The sequence below is a fragment of the Falco naumanni genome, chromosome 20 (assembly GCF_017639655.2).
Source record: "Falco naumanni isolate bFalNau1 chromosome 20, bFalNau1.pat, whole genome shotgun sequence".
NCBI classification, from domain to species: Eukaryota; Metazoa; Chordata; class Aves; order Falconiformes; family Falconidae; genus Falco; species Falco naumanni.
In genome coordinates, this window is record NC_054073.1 from 1,868,958 (window position 1) to 1,886,876 (window position 17,919).

A 17,919-nucleotide genomic window follows, 5' to 3' on the forward strand; every position below is an offset into this window, starting at 1 on the left:
TCTCGTTGTTTTGGTGCAAACTTGCTGGCGGGCAGCAAGTCCTGGCGAGGGTCAGGAAGGGAAACAGGAAAAGCAGCTTTTAAAAATAGCAAGCCCTTGAAATAGTCCCAGCGTTCGGCCTCTTTTGTCTGAACTGCTCCGGCGTGGGCCCCGGTGGGCCGGGCTCAGCGGCCGGGGGTCTGCTGCTTCTGCAGACGGTGCCACACCAAAAATGGGTGAAGGGAAGGAAGCCCCCTGGGTGCTCTGGGCATCTGGGGTCCTCGGAGCCCCTGCCAGGCTCAGGGCTGGGCGGCATTTCGGAGCCCCTTGCCCACGAGGGCTGGCGTGGCTACAGCTTGGATCAGAACGCGGATCTCCAAAACCCCGTGAGCGTTCTGAGGGCTGCGTGGTGGGCACAGCCGGATGGTTTGCGAGGGCAGGATCCCTTGAATATGTTTTAACGCGACCCGGCACGGGAGCGGCGTGGGAACATGGTGTGGGAATGGAGAATTGTCTCTGGTGCGGCACATGGAGGAGGATGTGGGGTGGCAATGGGTGGGCAGGTGTGCGAGCTGACGGCACGAGCGGCGTGGGCACGTTTTGGGGGGCTTTAAGCAGGAGGAGCCTGGGGAAAGGAGAGCAGCCTTGTCTCCACACATGCTGTGCCAGCTTTGGTGGCCGCGTCCTCCTGAAGCAGGGAGCTGGGCAACCCCCCCAACGAGCAAACAAGCTTTTCTTTTAAGGGAGGCATGGCCGAGGGAGGGATTTTTAACAACATTTTATCTTTTCATGGTAGACTAAAGAAGCAAATGAGCTGTAAAAATAACAGTTGTGTTTCAGCAGTTACTCACTGTCTTATTATTTCAGCTGTGAGCCTTGTTACCTTCTGGGGGGCTTGCAGTGGTCCCCCTCAGCCAGAGAGATTCAGGGGCCGCCATGGGGCCGGTGTGAGCCCTGGGCTAGCTTTTCTGTGTTGCTTAAATGAGCTCGGCTTTAATTTGTCTGGGCCTCACCTGTGACAGTCTCTCTGGGGGGATAATTGCCGGTGGGAAACACCTGGGCTCCCGCACGGGTGGACTTGGTGGAGAGATGCTTGGGTTGCTCCAGGCTTGGAGCTGCAGGTCTGTGGATCCAGACCTGGCAAACGGCATCTCCCTTTCTTCATGGTGGTTCTTCAAAGCTTGTGGATTTTTGCTGTCTTTGCTGTGCCCTGGAGGGCAGTAGCCCAGGACCTGCCTCTCGCACAGCATCCTGCTCTCCTGAAAGGCAGAAACCTGAACCTCGCAGCGGCGTTAGCAGAATTGCTTCCTCTTCCTGCCAGGGACCAGCCAAAGTGCGTCCCCGCTGCGTCGCAGCCAGGCACCGCTGCATCCCAGGTACCTGTGCTTGTTGAGTAAGTGTGCTGGGCTGCCGATTGCCGTCCCTGGGCTGACCCCAGAGCAAAGCTGTGCTGCCAGGGCTGTATCCTGCCTGTGCGTCTGGAGTCCGGGTGGCCGCCCTGGACACTGGGATGGTTTTGTGAACAGGAGACTGATGCGAAACTGTCCCCTGCTTGAAACTGAAAGCCTGGTGGTTATTGGTTTGACTTGCTTTAGCTGGGGTTTGTGTGTGTATATATTCATTATGCAAATAACGGGCTGTGGCTGCCCTGCTTTCAGCTCTGGGCCCGCCTTGTGCTTTGCTGGAGGAAGGGCTGGTTTTAGCATAACATTGATGATTTCGGCTCAAAACCCCGTGTAACCTGGGGGTGACTCGTGGAGAAGTGACGCCTGGCATTCTTGGCCTTAGGAGTCACCTACCTCGATGGCACGAGGCAGCTGGGTCGGCGGCATGGTTGGGGTGCGAGGGGTGGAAAGGGGACGCCAGTAGCTCCGTGGTGTCAGACTCGTCGGCCTGCACTGACTTCCCTCTCCAGCCAGGGATTTGGGTTACCCAGCTCAGCCCCCTCGCTGATCCCGCGACGTGTCCCGCTCCCGAGCGGCGCGTGGCTCAGACCCCACGTGCCATCTCCTGGCCGGCAGTGCCGGCTGCGAGGTGTGGCCCTGCTCCGCGCGCTGCCAGCCGGACACGGCCCTGCCTTCTGCTCCTCGTCAGGGTCACCGTCTGTCGGGTGCTCTTTGGGGTGATCCTGCGCCCTACGTACTTTGATGTGTTTTCGGTTGTAGGCAGGATTGCGGAGCGGGGACTTCCAGGCGCGGAGTTGTCTGGCCTCTGATTCAGAGCGGGGCTGTGATATTCGGGGCAGGCTGGCGAACAAGTTTGGCAGCCTTCTGGTCTGCAGCTGCTCCCTGTCGCATCCAGAGAGGGTTTAGGGATCTTTTCCGCAGATGGGTTTGGATCTCTGACTCCTTCTCTCCCCTGTGCCGTGGTGTCCCAAGCCGTGAAGGCAGGGGACCGCTGACCACCGTGCTGAGGGACGATCGGACTGGCTCTGAGCCACGCGACCGTGGGGGTCCTGCCAGCCCGCGGAGGGGCGGCTTGTGTGTGGTGGGACCCCGCTGTCCTCGGAGAGCCGCTTCTGCGTGGAGCTGATGCTTGTTGTAAGTTCTTATTTTTCTGTGAGGCAAGATCGTTAACACTGCTTAGCCAGTAAGGTTCAAAATACCCTTCCCTTCCCCCCTCGTTGGCTTTGTTTCACCTAAGAAAATAGTTCTTTTGCCTAAGAAAAGAGTTGTGTTTTGAGCTACCAGAATAGCTCCCCATGTCAGCCTGGTAGAGTTTGAGGGGGAGCTGGGCTCTTCCCGTCTCGGCTGTCTCCTTTTTGATAGGAGTTACTGACTCAAGGCCATGACTCTCCCCTTCATCGGAGGCACAGAACTGGGGGGATCTTAGGGTCTCCGGGAACAACAAACCCTTCCGGCGCGGAGACCTTCCCATTAACACCAAACAAGGAGAAACACTGGTGTACTCGGTCCTGTGCAGGGACTCCTGCGAGGAGGAGCCTCCCTTTTGTGGGAAGCCATTAGTTGAAGAGCGTCTCTGAGAGCATGGAAGCGATGAACGGTTCGTAAATGACTTCATTCCTGTTTCAGAGCTGTGAGCTTTCAAAAAAAGAGGCAGAGGATCTGTAATGAGTTTTGGTTTTAAAAGGAGGAGGTGGTTGGCCAAGACAGTGGTAAGGTGTTTAAAAGGCAAGAAAGGCCAGAAACTTTTTAGTGTGGGGCTGGGAAGGAAGTAATCGAAAGATACACTTAAAAACACCAGTGGGATATATTTAAAACCCATCTGTGAGCCCAGAGAAATCGGATGCTGTGGGTTCCTTCGTTCCCTGTCAGAAACCCTGATAAAAATGATTAAATGTTCATGGCAGAGCAGGACTTGAGCACAAAATAAAAGCAATAATCCAGGTGGAGCACCAGGCAGGTCCTTGGCGGCATTAGCACACGGGAGCACTCCCTTTCCCATAGTCAGTGGCGAGAGGAGCCGGTGGTGATGCTGCAGAGGTGGGAGCGACCTCTTTGTGCCAGGATCTCTGGGCTCCGCTCAGCCCAGCGGAGGTTCACCTTCCTGTCGGCGTGTGCTTGTGCATCCTTCTGTCCAGGAGAGAAGCTCCTCGCAGCAGCGTTGTGGTTTTAGCCCTGGTCTTTTTCTCTGGGGGGGTGTGGTGGGGGATACGTGCCTTGCAGGAGGTGCTGGGGGTGCAGCCAGGCTGGCTCCTCCAGGCTGCTTCTCAGCCATCCCCTGGCACGGGAAAAAGCAATACTGAGCCTGAAGATGGATCCACCATCACCCCCAGCCTCCAGGCTCTGCTCAGCTCGCTGACCCAAAGCCACTCTGGGGACAGAGCCGGCATTCTTCCCTCTGTGCTGGGTAGAGGAGGATTTCCCTCAAGTTGCCTCTTTTCTTCTTGGGAATCTTTTCCCAGCGTAGTCAACCTGCTTCTCTCTGCTTTACTGTAAATATTTGTATCCTGCTAAACGGTGATTAGAACAGTCATTTGAAAAACAAATGTCCTTGTGTCACACCGTTCTCAGCAGAGATCCTGTGCTAAAGAACCAGATGGCAGTGCTGGAAGAGGAGCGGAGCGTTCGGTATCTCCCCCCGCTGCAGTATTATAAAGCCTGGTGCTTTTCCTTCTGGTCCTCTCACCGACGGCTTGCCTCTGCTGAGGTCATGGCCGAGGGCCTGCCTCGCCTGGAGAGCCTGTGGTGAAAACTGGTTTTAGAAAGTGGAATGAACTTGGTGAAATCTCCCAGAAAACGAGTCTGCTTCCCCAGAGCCGGTGCTGGGAGGTGTTTAGCAGCACAGACCGGTGGCCTGCTGGGCAGAGCGAGGTCTGGGGGGGCACATGCAGGCAGGAAAGGCTCGTTTTGCTGTTTGGGATCTAGGTCATCAACCGTGTGGTAGGGACAGTCTCTTCCCCCCAAATGCATGTTTTTCCTCCCAAAGTGGACTAGAACATCTGGTTAAAACCCCCAGATGTTTATGGGGAGATTAAGAAGGAAAATTCCACTTGTGCTCTTCAAGACCTTTTCCCTGTGTATTTGAACCTTGCAAAGATGATCTTCCCGTGGCTAACGGAGTCCCCTCCGCTGCCTGGCTGGTGCAGCCTGTGCCGTAGCATCCTCGGTGTCCCGCAGTGGCTGCTCTGCTCTCACAGGAACGTCCCTGGCTAGAAGGTGGCTCTGCTCTTTGTGTCCGTGGTTTTCCATTTCGTGGCGTGGATGCCTTCCTCCGAGGTCGCCCTTTTCTTGTCTCCCACTGGCTTGTTCCAGTGTCAAATCCCTTGTGCTTTTGCAGGCAAGAAATACTACTCTTGCCCCACAGAGCTGCCCATTCCGTCTTTTAGTGGAGATTTAAGACTTCGGCTTTTAGCGGAGATTTAAGCACCAGCGAGCGCTCACCCTGTGAACTTCTTACCCCGCGGTGCCGCGGCAGGACCTGTGGGTCCGCAGCTGGGGCACAGCAGAGGCGATGCTGGTAGAAAGTCACCCGCTTGCACTTTTAATGTCAGTGTCGTTCTGGAGCAGCAGGTTCCTTGGTGGCCCACAGACCCTGCGCTGCACCCAGTGGAGATCCCCTTGGGGTGACCTACGGTGAGAGTTAAAAATAAAGCTAGACTAAGCCTCCTTACTAAGCTTTCTCTCAGAAAAACCACCAGCGTCTCTACAACCCTGCTAAGCCCGAGTGTAGCTGAATTGGGCATATAAGGGGGTTTACCAGGTACAAAAAGGAGACCGAACCACACGTGAGAGCAGTCCGGAGGCTGTCTCTCAACCCCGTTTGGCCTCCACGCTGCTTTGTCACCAGGTACTCACGTTGGAGGAGGGTGAAGGCTGGTTGGGAGGCTTGCAGCTGCACAAGGAAGTGGGTGGTTTTTGCTTCAGACACAAGCGGAGCGGAGCTTGATCCCTGCTGCTCACCTCCAGGGAAGGAGGCTGGTGGGACCTGCTGCTTCCCTGAGGCCAGATGCTGCCCTGGAGGTGATGGGCACTGTCACGGTTTCCTAGCTGAAACTGGGACAGGCACCAGCTCCGCTCGTTTCCTCCACCACCTCCAGTCTGGGAAGGGGAGAATGCCACAGGCTGGCGTTCTCTGCCACCGCAGCATGTCTGTCTCCGTGTACACGGTGCGGTCTCCAAAATGGAGGTCGCCGTGGAGGCTGAGAGGAACACTTCCAAGGATGCAGCCCTTCCCCTGAGCAGCGCCAGCGTGGAAGGAATGCTTTTCTGGCCTGTGACACGGTGCCCTCTCCCAGGGATTCTGCAGCCATCAGCAAAAGCCTCTCTGCAACCAGCTGGAGCTGGAGCGTTACACCGAGGTGAGATGGAGCCTCAGCGCTGAACTGGCTGCTCCGGGTTGTGTAGGGATGGGGGTGAGCGTGATGTGGCCTCCAAGGCTTGAGGCTCATACAGGGACGTGTCTGAGGAGAGAGGCTGTTCCTGCAGGAGGAAGGCCAGCCTGTGTTCATCCCTGATCAGACGAGAGGTGGAAGCTGGCTTCGTTAGTGCTGCTGCCTGTTTGGCCGGCACCAAGATGGCAAGAACCCACCCATCCATCCCACTCCTCACAAATAAGTGGACAGGACCGAGGAAATGATTCAATCTTCTATATCACGGCGGTGTGTTTGCAGCCTGGAGGGCTCCAGCAGCAGGGACTGAACCGCTCCCCTCCGCAGGGACCGGTAGGACAAGGGGATGGATGCTGTGACCCAGAGATGTGACAGCTGAAGGTGTCTGTAAGGTGCTGCCAGCCGGGAGGATGCTCTGGCTAATCTGTTGAGACAAACGCTGCAGGGTTTTTTTTTGCGTGTTGGTGGTTTGGCAGGTTTCAGAGCTGTGACTTGTTTCTGGCATAAATGGTGGCGAGGTCGAGGGCTTCCAGCACTGGGTTGTGGGGGTGCCGGCCATGCAGGCTAAATTTCCCCACCGGCACTGGTGGGTTTGAAACCGAACTTCCTGGGAGGGAATCCCTGCCTTTTGCAAAAAGCAGATTTATCCACGCTGTGTGTCGTCCTTGTCTACTCTCGTGGCAAGGGACCACCGGTGGATTCTGCCGGGGCCTCTCCCTCCCACCGCCGGGACAGCCGGGTGGGCGGCGGGTCTCCTCGGAAGCCGTAAGCTGTGGCCATTCCCTGGGCGCGTGAGCTGTGCTGTCCGAGGAGAGGAGCAGCTTGGTGCCCTGCTGCCCTGCCACCCTGCAGCGGCGAGGCAGGGCGAGGGCAGGGTGACGGCACACGGGCGGTGGGTGCTCCAGCAGCCTTGGCTTCATCTGCGGCAGCTGAGAGGCAGCGCCGGGAGCTGGGGACAGAGGCGACCGCAAGGGCCGGCTCGCCACGGGGCTGCAGGGTGTTTGTGTTCACCCTTCACAGCCTTCGAGATAAACGTTTCTCTTCTTTTTTTGTTTGCTTTTGCCCAGCGATGTTAGGAGCAGCCATCTGTCCTCCACGCTAAGAGCAGAAAGCCTGAGGGTGGTGTACCCCGACACCGTCTCTGAGACCCCCGCCCCCTCCCAGCAGGTCGGCTCCCCTGGACAGACGCGCGCCCAGCTGCTCCGCAGCACCCCTGTCCTCCTGCCTCCTTTGCCTGGTTATCCTTATAAATCAGTCTTTCCTGCTGTCTAAGCCACATCCCCTGGCTGCAGCTTAATCCTGGGATTTCTTACCCAGCCTGCAGTGACAGGAGGAACATTATTCCCTTTGTCTCAGCCACAGCCATGTTTTGAAACCTGTTGCCATGTCTCTCCTCAGCCTCCCCTGTTTCTTCATCCTTTGCTCCACAGCCCTTGTGTCTGAGGTCTCTTACTTGAGCCGGCTTTTACCTTCTGGACGCCTTCCTCGTGAGCCGCGACCTTGCGGGGTGGCCTTGGGACGGCCTTGCTGCTGCGCCGGGGAAGGACGGTTCCTGCATCATGCTGGGTGTCCCCCACGGCGCGTTCCCCATGTGAGGCATTTGCTCTTTCTGCAGTTTTCTGATCCCGACTTGAGTCCGCCTGCTGATCCATTGCAGCCCGCCGATCCTCCGCCACGGAGCTGTTGCCCTCCCTCAGCTTGTACGTAGTGGGGAATTGCTCCGGCCTCGGAGCGGTGCTCCTCGCCAGGCTGCATCCCACGGGCTCAGACATCTCTCCCAGGGTGCTGGGATCCTTCTGAACTTTCTGCTGTCCTGGCTGGGAGTCAAAAAAGGATGTGCAGACAAACACAGCAAAAAAGGCTGAGAATTGTTGCGATTTGCCCGAGGGGCTCAAGGCTGGGGTTCAAAGGGAAGGCTGCGTGGGGATTTTGTGCTTGGAGTAGGGCTCAGGAGGAGCAAGTTCCCATCCGTGTCTCTGCTGGCTTTGTCTGTGTGCCTGAGTCACGATGCTAATGCTCCTCTCCTTGTTCTGTTGCAGATTCTGCCACATTCCCCACCATGGGTGACATGAAAACTCCAGATTTTGATGACCTTCTGGCAGCTTTCGATATTCCTGACATCGACACGAACGAGGCCATCCATTCCGGCCACGAGGAAGCTGACGCTCACATCAAGCAAGTCCCCGGGGAGCCAGGACCCCCTGACCACGTCCTCCCACACACAGACATCACTGCTGTCAGTGTGATTGTGAAGAACACCGTCTGCCCCGAGCAGCTTGATGCCCTGGACGGGCGCGGTAAAGATGGGCACGTCATTGGGCCCCGCTTGCTGCAGAATGGTTTTGGGGCCGCTGAGATGCCCAGGTCCCCCACCTCCAGGTCTGTGGAAGCTGTGGCATCCTCCAACGGGGAGTGCTGGGTGAAGGAAAAAGGCCCCAAACCCCTGGATATCTTCTCCCATTTTAGCCCCGATCCCAACGAAGACAACGCTGCCAACCTGATTGACAGACCCCGGGAGTGTAAACCGAAGGAGAAGTCCCTCGCTGTGCCCTCCCTCTCCCCATCCCCCACCCCGTCGCTGGACTGCAAAGAGCCCATGGGAGAGAGCACGGAGAACCTGCCCCCGGCTTTCCCGCAGTCCTTTGAAACAAGCCAGGCAGGGGGTGCAAATGGGTCCCCTCCTACCATCCCCTGCATCAAAAAAGAGGAGTCTGACTCGGAGGAGGCGGGCCACGAAGCCAGCCCGAAGGGTCTGGCTGCAGCCTTGGGTGACAGTCCCTTGGAGCACCTGAAATCGGTCACCGTTCGCTACTCCACGGATGATTCTCCCATCGCGTCCTGGCCCGGTTCTGACCCAAACCTTGACAGCAGCGCCAGCAACCTTCCTGAAGTGAAACACTCGCCTGCCAGCCCCCGGGAGCCGTTCTTCAAGGCCTCCTCACCGGTGGTACAAAGCCCCAGGCTCCCCACTTCTCCAAAGCAGCTGGACAACATCACCCTCAAGGAAGAGCAAGAAATGCTGGAGAAGTCGATGGGAAGTCCACAGAGTATGTCCAGTGCTGAAGAAGAGGAGGAAGAAGAAAACAACAATGATTCCCCTTCTTCCAATTCCTCACGGCCCCTGAAAGTGCGGATTAAAACCATCAAAACATCTTGTGGCAGCATCACCCGGACAGTGACCAGGGTCTCCTCGGATTCAGAGCCAGGCTCCACCAAGGGGTCGGCCGAGCAGAGCTCCCAGGAGACTTCTCTCGAGGGTGTCAGCTTCTCAGCGCTGGCAGAGAAAGAGGAAGGGATCGCGCTGGAGGTGCCCAAGGAGAAAATGGAGCTCTCCAGCCCCTTGAAAAACATTGAGGGGCCGAAAATTGTCAGTGTTCAGCTTGGCAATGGCACCAAGCTCAAAGGCACTGTCCTGCCCGTCTCCACCATCCAGAACGCCAGCAGCGCCATGCTGATCGCGGCCAGTGTGGCTCAGCAAAAATCCGTGGTGCTGCCGGCCAAGTCGGGTAAAGCCGTGGCCAAGAACATCATCAACCTGGTGCCACAGACCCTGCCCAAAGCCGACACCAGGACCAACGTCAGCACCGTGACGCAGACCACAACCATCACCACCACGGCCAACCAGAAAGTCAACGGCACCACGGTTGTGATGGTGCAGCCGCAGAAGCCTTCCCCTACCATCGCGGGCACCGTCATTTCCAGGAGCCAGTCCAGCCTCGTGGAAGCCTTTAACAAGATCCTCAACAGTAAAAACCTCTTGCCGACGTACAAACCCAACCTGAATCCTCCGGCCGACGCGAGCCTCACCCTGCCTCCCTTCGGATACCGCTGCCTGGAGTGCGGGGACTCCTTCGCCCTGGAGAAGAGCTTGGCTCGCCACTACGACCGGCGAAGCATGCGCATCGAGGTAACCTGCAACCACTGCACCAAACGCCTCGTCTTCTTTAACAAGTGCAGTTTGCTCCTGCACGCGCGGGAGCACAAGGACAAAGGGCTGGTGATGCAGTGTTCCCATTTGGTCATGAGGCCGATCGCTTTGGATCAAATGATCGGACAGCCGGACATCACCCCCCTGGTCTCGGTGACCTCCTTCCCCGCTAGCAAAGTGACTGGCGTGGCTCAGGACACCTTGGCCACGGCCAACGGGGCTCAGGACCTCCCCATCCTGCCTCTGAGCAACAGCTCGGAGCAGACCAACTACAGCTGCTTCAGGTGCCTGGAGTGCAAAGAACAATGCAAGGACAAAGCTGGGCTGGCCGCACATTTCCAGCAGGCGGTGACCACGGGGACGACCAGCAGCACGGTACGTAGGTGGGAGCTGGGTGCTGGAGCCACAGCAAGCCGTCTCTGGGGATGCGGGGCAGAAGTGGAGGACTCCAGGTGTGATCTGGGCACTCGTGCCTGTGCACGCCCGACTCCTCCTGATGGAAAACTCGTGCAGGAAGGAGGACGTTGAGCCGGGGTTTGGCTGGTGCCCGCGAGGCGCCGGGCGGAGGGAAGGGAGGCTGTTGTCGGCGGGTGATAAAGCTGCCCCGTGGGTGAAGGAGCCAGGGCGCGGCGGGGAGGGACGAGCGGGTCCCCAGGCACCGGTGCCCTGCCTGCCGGCACCCGCTGTGGGACGCAGCCGTCCCCGTGGAACCATGTTAGAGCTCTGGGCGCTGCTTCCTCTTTTGACGGCTTGAAGCACAAATGGAGTCTGGAGGAACCGGCGGAGGGGGGTGTGTGTGTGTTGGGTTCCCCCCACCCTGCTTGGAGAGCCAGCCTTGAGGTCCCTGATGCTCCCTGCTGCTGCCAGCACGTCCTGGTTCGTTAGGGCAGGCAGCATCCAGCAAACACGGGATTAATGCTGCCGAGGGATGACCTTTCAAAGGCAAGGCGGGGGGCAGGTCCACAGAGGAGCCCTGTCCTGCCGGTGCCATGCCTTCACCTTTCCCTTCCTCCAGAGACGATCAGCCCCCTCGGCTTCCTTTTTGTAGAAGGAATTTGCTGTTTCCTGGTAACTCTGTTTACTTCGAAGCTGCTGCTGTAGCCAGGACGCTGTTGAAGCGCGGTGCTGCGGCCCCGCTGCTGCAGAGGAGGGCTGCTTTCTGTCTGAAGGTCACCAGGAGCCCAGAGGTTCACATGCCTGCATGGATTGTTCTGAGGAGCTTTCTTTTAACAGGGGGAGGATTTGGTACTCTCATCCCCCCTCCTAGCCTTCCCGTGGATGGAGGGGCTGGGACGCAGCAGAGGGGGTATGTGCAGTGGGGCTGCAGCAGGAGCAGTGACAGGGCACAAAGGGAAGGAGATCAGGGACAGGAGAGCTGGGGGAAATTGTCCTTATCTCCCTGCTTGCACCTGCTGCCTGTGAATGCAGCAGAATAGTATTTCTAGCTCGGAGAGAGCCCGTCTGCGGGGAGCACTTGAGCGGGGAAATTCCAGCGTGAAGTTGCTGGCAGGGCAAAACCTGTTACCAGCCCTCACCTAGCCAGCAGCCGGGCTCAGCCCTAAACCAACACCTCCGACAAATGGCTTTGTCTTCCTTTTAAAAAAACAAAAATAAGAGACCCAGAGGCTTTCCTTGGCGCAGCGAGGGATGGGGCTGGCTGAGGCTGTAAGCCTCTGTAATCCTCTTCCTCACCTGCCACCTTTGATCGCCGCTCCCTTCCCGACATGCCCCTGTGTCCCTGCTCCATCTCCCGGGCTGCCTTCAGCTGCTGTTCCCGGTCCGATTTCTCTTCCCCTCTCGTCGCCCTGCTGCCGGAATCACCCTTGGGTCTGTCTCAGCAGCACTTTGGGCCCCAGTCTGGGCACCGGCAGCGAGGGGAGCCCGACTGCAGCTTGCTGTGCGTGGCATCTGCCTGGGGGCTGCTCCTCTCCTTCCTCGCCCCACCTCTGCCCTGGTTATCACATCTGTCAGGGCAGCTCCTGTTGGAAGCCCTGTCCTGTTTCCTCAAGGCCTTGGTGGCTTCTTCCCCTCCAGACCCCCATGTCCGTTTCCTGGCCTGGAGTTGGAATTAGTTTCAAAACGGTTTTGGCAGCTGCTGTGAATACGCCCCCGCTCCCTCCGGTAAAACTCCCTCACCAAGCGGCTGGTCCCCGGCTAACCCTTGGCACACGCTGCATCTGGGACCCATCTGTGATGAAAAGCCTGGAAAAAAGGCATCTTGTCTGCTTGTGAAACGCCCTCAACAATTACCCGGCAAGCTGGCGCGAGCAGATTATCTCCTGAAACGTGCCCTGCAGAGTCCCGGCGCTTCTCCCGGCGGCACGTGGCTTGGGGCTGCTTCGGGTGCTGGGGGCTGTTGGCCACGTCCATCTGCAGAAAAGGCTTAAAAGCCCTTTGGTACAGGTGGGTACGTGCCAGGCTGAACCTCTCGATGCTCTCCTCCCCCCCAGGTTTGTACGACGTGCCCCATGATCATGTCCAATCGCTGCAGCTTTAACGCCCATCAGCGGATGCACAAAAACCGGCCGCCCCACGTCTGCCCCGAGTGCGGAGGGAACTTCCTCCTGGCGAACTTCGAGAGCCACCTGAAGGAGGCCTGCCTGCACTTCTCCCGCAGAGTGGGGTACAGGTAGGGCCGAGCTCGGCAGAGGGACGCGGGGGGGTGTGCCGGACCAGTGGGGAGAGCCCCATGTCCGCGGCGGGTTTCTGTTTTGCAGGTGGGGCAGGAATTCACGTTCCTTCTCCCCACCAGTGCTGGGCGCGGGGCTGAGGGTCAGCGTCGTGCTGCGCCCTTTCTCTGGCTCTCACACCTTTAGCCCCAGGGGAATTTTCCTCCTCCTGGGACCTACTGGCCACCATGTCGCCTCATTCCTGGCTGGCAGCATCAGACCCCCGCAGTCTCTCCCTGCTCCTTCTGATGAGCTCCCTGGGCCCTGGATCCACCGGTGCTGGGCGGGACTGGTTGCGCCTTACTGGAGCATTCCCAGTGCCCAGATCTGGTTTGGATCCTGCTGTCCTTGGGGCAGGTCAGACAGGGAGCAGGCGTGCACCCTTGTGCTCCGGTTTCTCTTTGCCGTTAGCGTGCCAGTCGCCATGGGGGGGCTTGAGCTCCCCTACCCCTCACCTCCTGCTCTCCTTCGCTCTCCAGGTGTCCCAGCTGCGCTGTGGTCTTCGGTGGGGTCAACTCCATCAAGTCCCACATCCAGACCTCCCACTGCGAGGTGTTCCACAAGTGCCCCATCTGCCCCATGGCGTTCAAGTCGGCCCCCAGCGCCCACGCGCACGTCTACACGCAGCACCCTGGCTTCAGCAATCAGCAGTCCAAGTAAGTGCTCCAAGAGCCGCATCCCGGCAGGTTTTGCCAGAAGAAATCACTCCCAGCAGGTGACAGGATGAGAGCAGGTGGCCTCATGTTGCGCCAGGGGGGGTTTAGATTGGATATTAGGAAAAATTTCTTCACTAAAAGGGTTGTCAAGCGCTGGAACAGGCTCCCTGGGGAAGCGGTGGAGCCACTGGAGGTATTTATGAGACGTGTAGATGTGGCCCTTGGGACACGGCCTGTGGTGGGCTGGGCGGTGCTGGGCTTAGTGGTTTGACTCGATGATCTTCAAGGTCTTTTCCAACCTAAACAATTCTGTGATTCCAAGAACTGGGAGCATCCTCAGTGGGTGGGACGCTGCGGGAAGAGCTCAGCACCAGCATGGGGAGCTGCCTCCACCTGCTTTTTACTTTCCCATCCTGTGTGTGGGTCTGACCGTGCCCAGGGCTGCTCTCAACCTCCTTGCCAAAACGGTTCCTCCAGGGTCCTCCTGACCCCAGCCCGAGCTGTGCCGACAGCGGTGCCTTTTTCCTCCGGCAGAATGATTTACAAGTGTGCAATGTGCGACACGGTCTTCACCCACAAGCCCCTGCTCTCCTCCCACTTCGACCAGCATCTGCTCAACCAGCGGGTCAGTGTCTTCAAGTGTCCGGACTGCCCGCTGCTCTTCGCCCAGAAGCGCACCATGCTGGAGCACCTCAAGGTAACGCTGTGCCCGCGCTCGGCGCTCTCTGCGGAGCCCCTTGATGTTAATTATTGATGTAAATATTTGAGCCGCCCTCCTTCACCGGGGGCATCATCGCCGATGCAGCAGGGCCCTGAGATCTGGCTCCCTTGTCACCCAGAGCCTGAGGAGATGAGCCTGGCTGCAGGCTGCGGCCTGGGGGTGCGCAGGCTTTTCTTCTGGGCTGCTGAGGGAAGAATCCCGACCCCAGACAGCTGCCAACACCCTGGTCTTTGCTTTCCAGAACACTCATCAGCCCCAGAAGCCGAAGGAAGACCTGGCAAAGAAGGCAGCCATCCTGCTCACGCCGAAGCAGGAGCCTGTCGAAACGCCCGTGTCCAAGATCTCAGAGGAGTCGTCGTCCTCCACGGAGGAGGACGAGCCCCCCAGCTCCCCCGAGCTGCGCAAGACCAAGAGAAGCCGCTTCCAGCGCAAGACGGTCAACAAGTCCAAGGGCAGCGGGTGGACGTGCGGCGTCTGCCACTCCTGGTTCCCGGAGCGCGATGAGTATGTCTCCCACATGAAGAAGGACCACGGCAAGGTGAGCAGAAAGCTGGGGTCTCCAGCTGCGGCTCGGCCAAGCCCTCGGGAAGGGGGGCAGGGAACGTGTGTGGCACGGAGCAGCGGGGCAGGACACCCTGGTTCCTTGCTGGGCCGGGAGCGTGTTCTGCTGCAGCTGGGATGTGGATTCTCCCCCCGGCACAAACTCGGTCAGGGTTGAGGTTTGGGGGGCAGGGACGTTACCTGGGTGAGCAGCAAAGACCAGGTACTCGTCACCCAAATGTGGCGTGGGCGAGGAGAGAGAACCTGAGGCAGCGCCGAGTTCCCACGTCCGGCTTCTCGCCTGCAGCGGGGAGCCCTGCGCTCCCCTCGGCTCCCCGTGCCGTCCCCACCTGCCTCTTTGTTCCTTGCAGTCGGTGAAGAAGTTCCCGTGCCACCTGTGCGAGCGGTCGTTCTGCTCCGCTCCCAGCCTCCGGAGACACGTGCGAGTGAATCACGAAGGGATCAAGCGCGTCTATCCCTGCCGGTACCCGCAGCACCTGCCCCCACTCGGGCTGAGGAGGGGGGGCTGGTTTAAGGGGGGCGGCTCCGCTTCCCCCGGGCTAAGCCCTGGTCGGGAGGGTAGAGCTACAGACAGCTGATACGGTGGGCACCCAGCACGTGTCTGGGAAGCAGGAGGGTGAGGAGGGACCGGGAGGGACCGTGGCGTTTTATACCCTCCAGAGGGACGTGGATGATCACGTTTGTGGGCAGGGTGAGGGGTCGGGGTGCTGGGGGCAGCTTTCCCAGGGGGCCGGGGCTCGGTCCCGCACAGTCGTGCTAGAGCATCTTCTCGCTGCGGAGCGTCGCTTCATTGCCTGCTCTGGCCCTGCAGGTACTGCACCGAGGGCAAAAGGACCTTCAGCAGCCGGCTCATCCTGGAGAAACACATCCAGGTGCGACACGGGATCAAAGTGACCGACCAGATGAAGAGCCAGGAGGTCGTTATCGCCCGGATAGGGACCGGCACCACGCAGGTACGCGCTCGCTGCTGTCCTGGGGTGCTGGCAAAGGGCTGGGGCCTTGCGGAGGTTTGGGGCAGGGTTGAAGGCATCGCCGTGAGCCCTGATCCTGGCTTGCTCCTGCCTCCACACGTCCCGCGGGGCCTGGGCCCAGCAGCTCCCTCCCAGCGTGGGGCCCAGCGCCTGCCGGATGGGTGCGGGCGCCGTCTGGGCACAGCTCGCTTGGCTCCCGCCCTCCCTGCCAGCGTGGCAGCGGCTGCGCTTGGCCGGCTCAGCCCCGCGCCGTGCGCTGGGAGAGAAGGGAAAAGCTCCCGGCGCGCTGGGCACCTGCCGAGGAGCTGCCCCAGGCGCGTCCAGGGCCGCTGCGGGAGCCCCGCGGCGCTGGGAATTCCCTGAGCGGGCTGGGCTGTGCCCGGAGCTGCTGGAATTGGGCACCCAGTAACGCTCACCCGGAACGTTCCCGCAGGTGTCCGGGCGGAAGCGGAAACTTTCCTCGGACGAGGGTGACTCGTGCAGCGAGGAGCCGGACAGCACCACCCCTCCCTCCAAAAACCCCAAGGGCGACCGCAAGGCCCCCTTCCGCTGCCGCAAGTGCGGTTACCTCGCCAGCAGCTCAGCCGACTTCCAGGAGCACATCCCCCAGCACCGGACTGACGAGAGCTCCCACCAGTGCCGGGAGTGCGGGCTCTGCTTCACCTCCCAGGTCTCCCTCAACCGCCACCGCTTCATCACCCACAAGAAGAAGAAGGGAGCGAGCGAGATGGAGGAGCCGGGGCCCCGGAGCCCGCTGGAAGGAGGCGCCCAGCACGTGGCCGACGGGAAGCTCTCCTGCAAGGTGTGCGGCCGCTGCTTTGACAGCCAGCTCAACCTCAAGACACACTTCCGCACGCACGGCATGGCCTTCATCCGCGCCAGGCAGAACGCCAGCCCCGAGAACTAGCGCCCCGGCAGCGGGTACGTACCCAGCAGCTGCCAGCGCCCGCCTGGGCCCCCCTCCTCCTCCTGGGCAGCCTTTCGGCAGCGGCGCGGGGAAGAGACCGTAACGGGGTTTGCACGGTCCGGCCGGACCCGCGCGCCTGGCTCAGCGGGGGCTCAGCACCCCCGGGCTGCCGGGGCGGGCAGGATGGCGGCTGCCTTGTGCAGGAGGCGAAGGGCAGAGGCCGGACGCGCTGCCTGGTGCGCGGGGAGGCCGACGGTTCGTTCGCCGCTCTGTCCTCACCCGGGGACGTGACTCTCCCCGTGGCCGCTTGTGCCTGCGGGGAGGGACAGTGGCCTTCCTCCCGCGGGGATGAGGAGGGGAGAGGGACGCCCCGCACCCCGCGGCCAGCCTGGGCAAGCCCGAGATGTCGTCTTCACACCCTGGGCCTCGCTGCCGCTCTGCCCGTGCGGGACGGGAAGGCAGCTGGTGGCGCAGGGCAGGACCTGGGGACCAGGGGCCACTTCTCCATCACAGGGAAGAGATGGCTGTGATGGCAGAAATGTCACAGCAAAATCCACCCCTTTTTTTTTTTTCTTTTTTTTTTTTTTCCCCCCTCTCCCTTTCCCTTTTCAATGTTGTTTATTTTGTGTTTTGCTGGGAACTGGGGGGAGAAGCCAAGTCCAGGCTTGTCACAGAGACCCCCCCCCGGCCCCTCTCTGGCTCCGCTCACCTGCCAGATGTGCCAGGTCCTTCACCATCACTTGCACTAATGGCGGACACTGGTCACTTCGTGCCCCAGGACGGCCGCACTCAGGCCCCGGCTGGCAGTTTCCCCAGGGAGGAGGAGGAGGAGATTTTAATTTGGCAGAGGAAAAACCAGGCACCAAAACCAGGCCCCTGGGTGAGCTCAGCGTGCGCCCGCCAGCACCGTCACCCCACGGGCACCACGAAGCTGCACCGAGTGTTTGCTGGCGCTGCAGCGACGGGGGCCCCGTCCCCCCAGGATCCGTGCCGGCCGCTCTCCGGGTGAAGGGGCCGTGAGGAGGGAAAGCCGCTGCTGGATCCCGTTACAGACTGAAACGCTGACGGTGAGTCTTGGGGGGGCTTTTCCCAGGGGCACTGGTGTCACCCACAGCCGCCCCCCACCCGTTCCCACCCAGCTCCGGGGGCCGAGGGCTCTGCTGCTGCCCGGGCTCGGCTTCACCAGCTGCTCCTCTTCCTCGGCCACCCCTCGGCGGGCACAACGTGGTGCCCAGCACGGCTCAGCACCGCGGGGCCCGACCGAGCTCCCCCTCGGCCACTGTGAACCACATCCCTGCACACACGCGTGTGAGCGCTTGGCCCCAGCACAGCAGGGTCTCACCTGCTCGGGGTTGTCACCGTGTCCCACTGTTTCCTTCAAAAAAACACAAAAAACAAAAACAAACAAAAAAAAAAACAAAAAAAAAAAACCAGCCAGAAAAGAAACTTCTAGTTGTTCTGTTTGTTTAGCGCCTGTGCTTGGGGTAGGGTATTTGTGTGAGTAATTATTTCAGTAACTTAACTTTGGGCTCCTCCTTATTTCCTTGTGAATAACCTCTAACACGCTGTGTAAAGTTGTATCATACACTAAAAGTGACAAAAAACAAAAAACTACTGTTGTGATTTTGGGTTTTGTTTTGGGGTTGGTTGGTTGGGGTTCCCCCCCCCCCCCCCCCCGTTACTTTTTTGGGGTGGGGAAAGCTGGTTTGCTAGGGTTGGGGTTGGGTTCTTCCCCC

The 17,919-nt window shown here is 59.7% G+C and overlaps 1 protein-coding gene across 4 annotated transcripts in view; it reads left to right on the plus strand.

Moving 5' to 3' along the window:
- The window catches only part of ZNF687 (zinc finger protein 687), a 29,408-nt gene extending 11,544 nt beyond the window's left edge, over positions 1-17,864 (plus strand). For 3 of the 4 annotated variants that reach the window (XM_040618434.1, XM_040618436.1, XM_040618437.1), the window contains exons 2-9: positions 7,810-10,073; positions 12,149-12,327; positions 12,847-13,023; positions 13,558-13,720; positions 13,986-14,282; positions 14,656-14,768; positions 15,117-15,258; positions 15,710-17,864. In XM_040618434.1, coding sequence (XP_040474368.1) covers positions 7,830-10,073; positions 12,149-12,327; positions 12,847-13,023; positions 13,558-13,720; positions 13,986-14,282; positions 14,656-14,768; positions 15,117-15,258; positions 15,710-16,183 — 3,789 coding nt within the window. In that variant the 5' untranslated portion in view covers positions 7,810-7,829 and the 3' untranslated portion in view covers positions 16,184-17,864. Of the gene's footprint in view, positions 1-8; positions 7,362-7,809; positions 10,074-12,148; positions 12,328-12,846; positions 13,024-13,557; positions 13,721-13,985; positions 14,283-14,655; positions 14,769-15,116; positions 15,259-15,709 lie in introns of those variants that run through there. The other variant, XM_040618435.1, reaches the window with a different exon arrangement.
- The last annotated feature ends 55 nt before the right edge of the window (positions 17,865-17,919 follow it).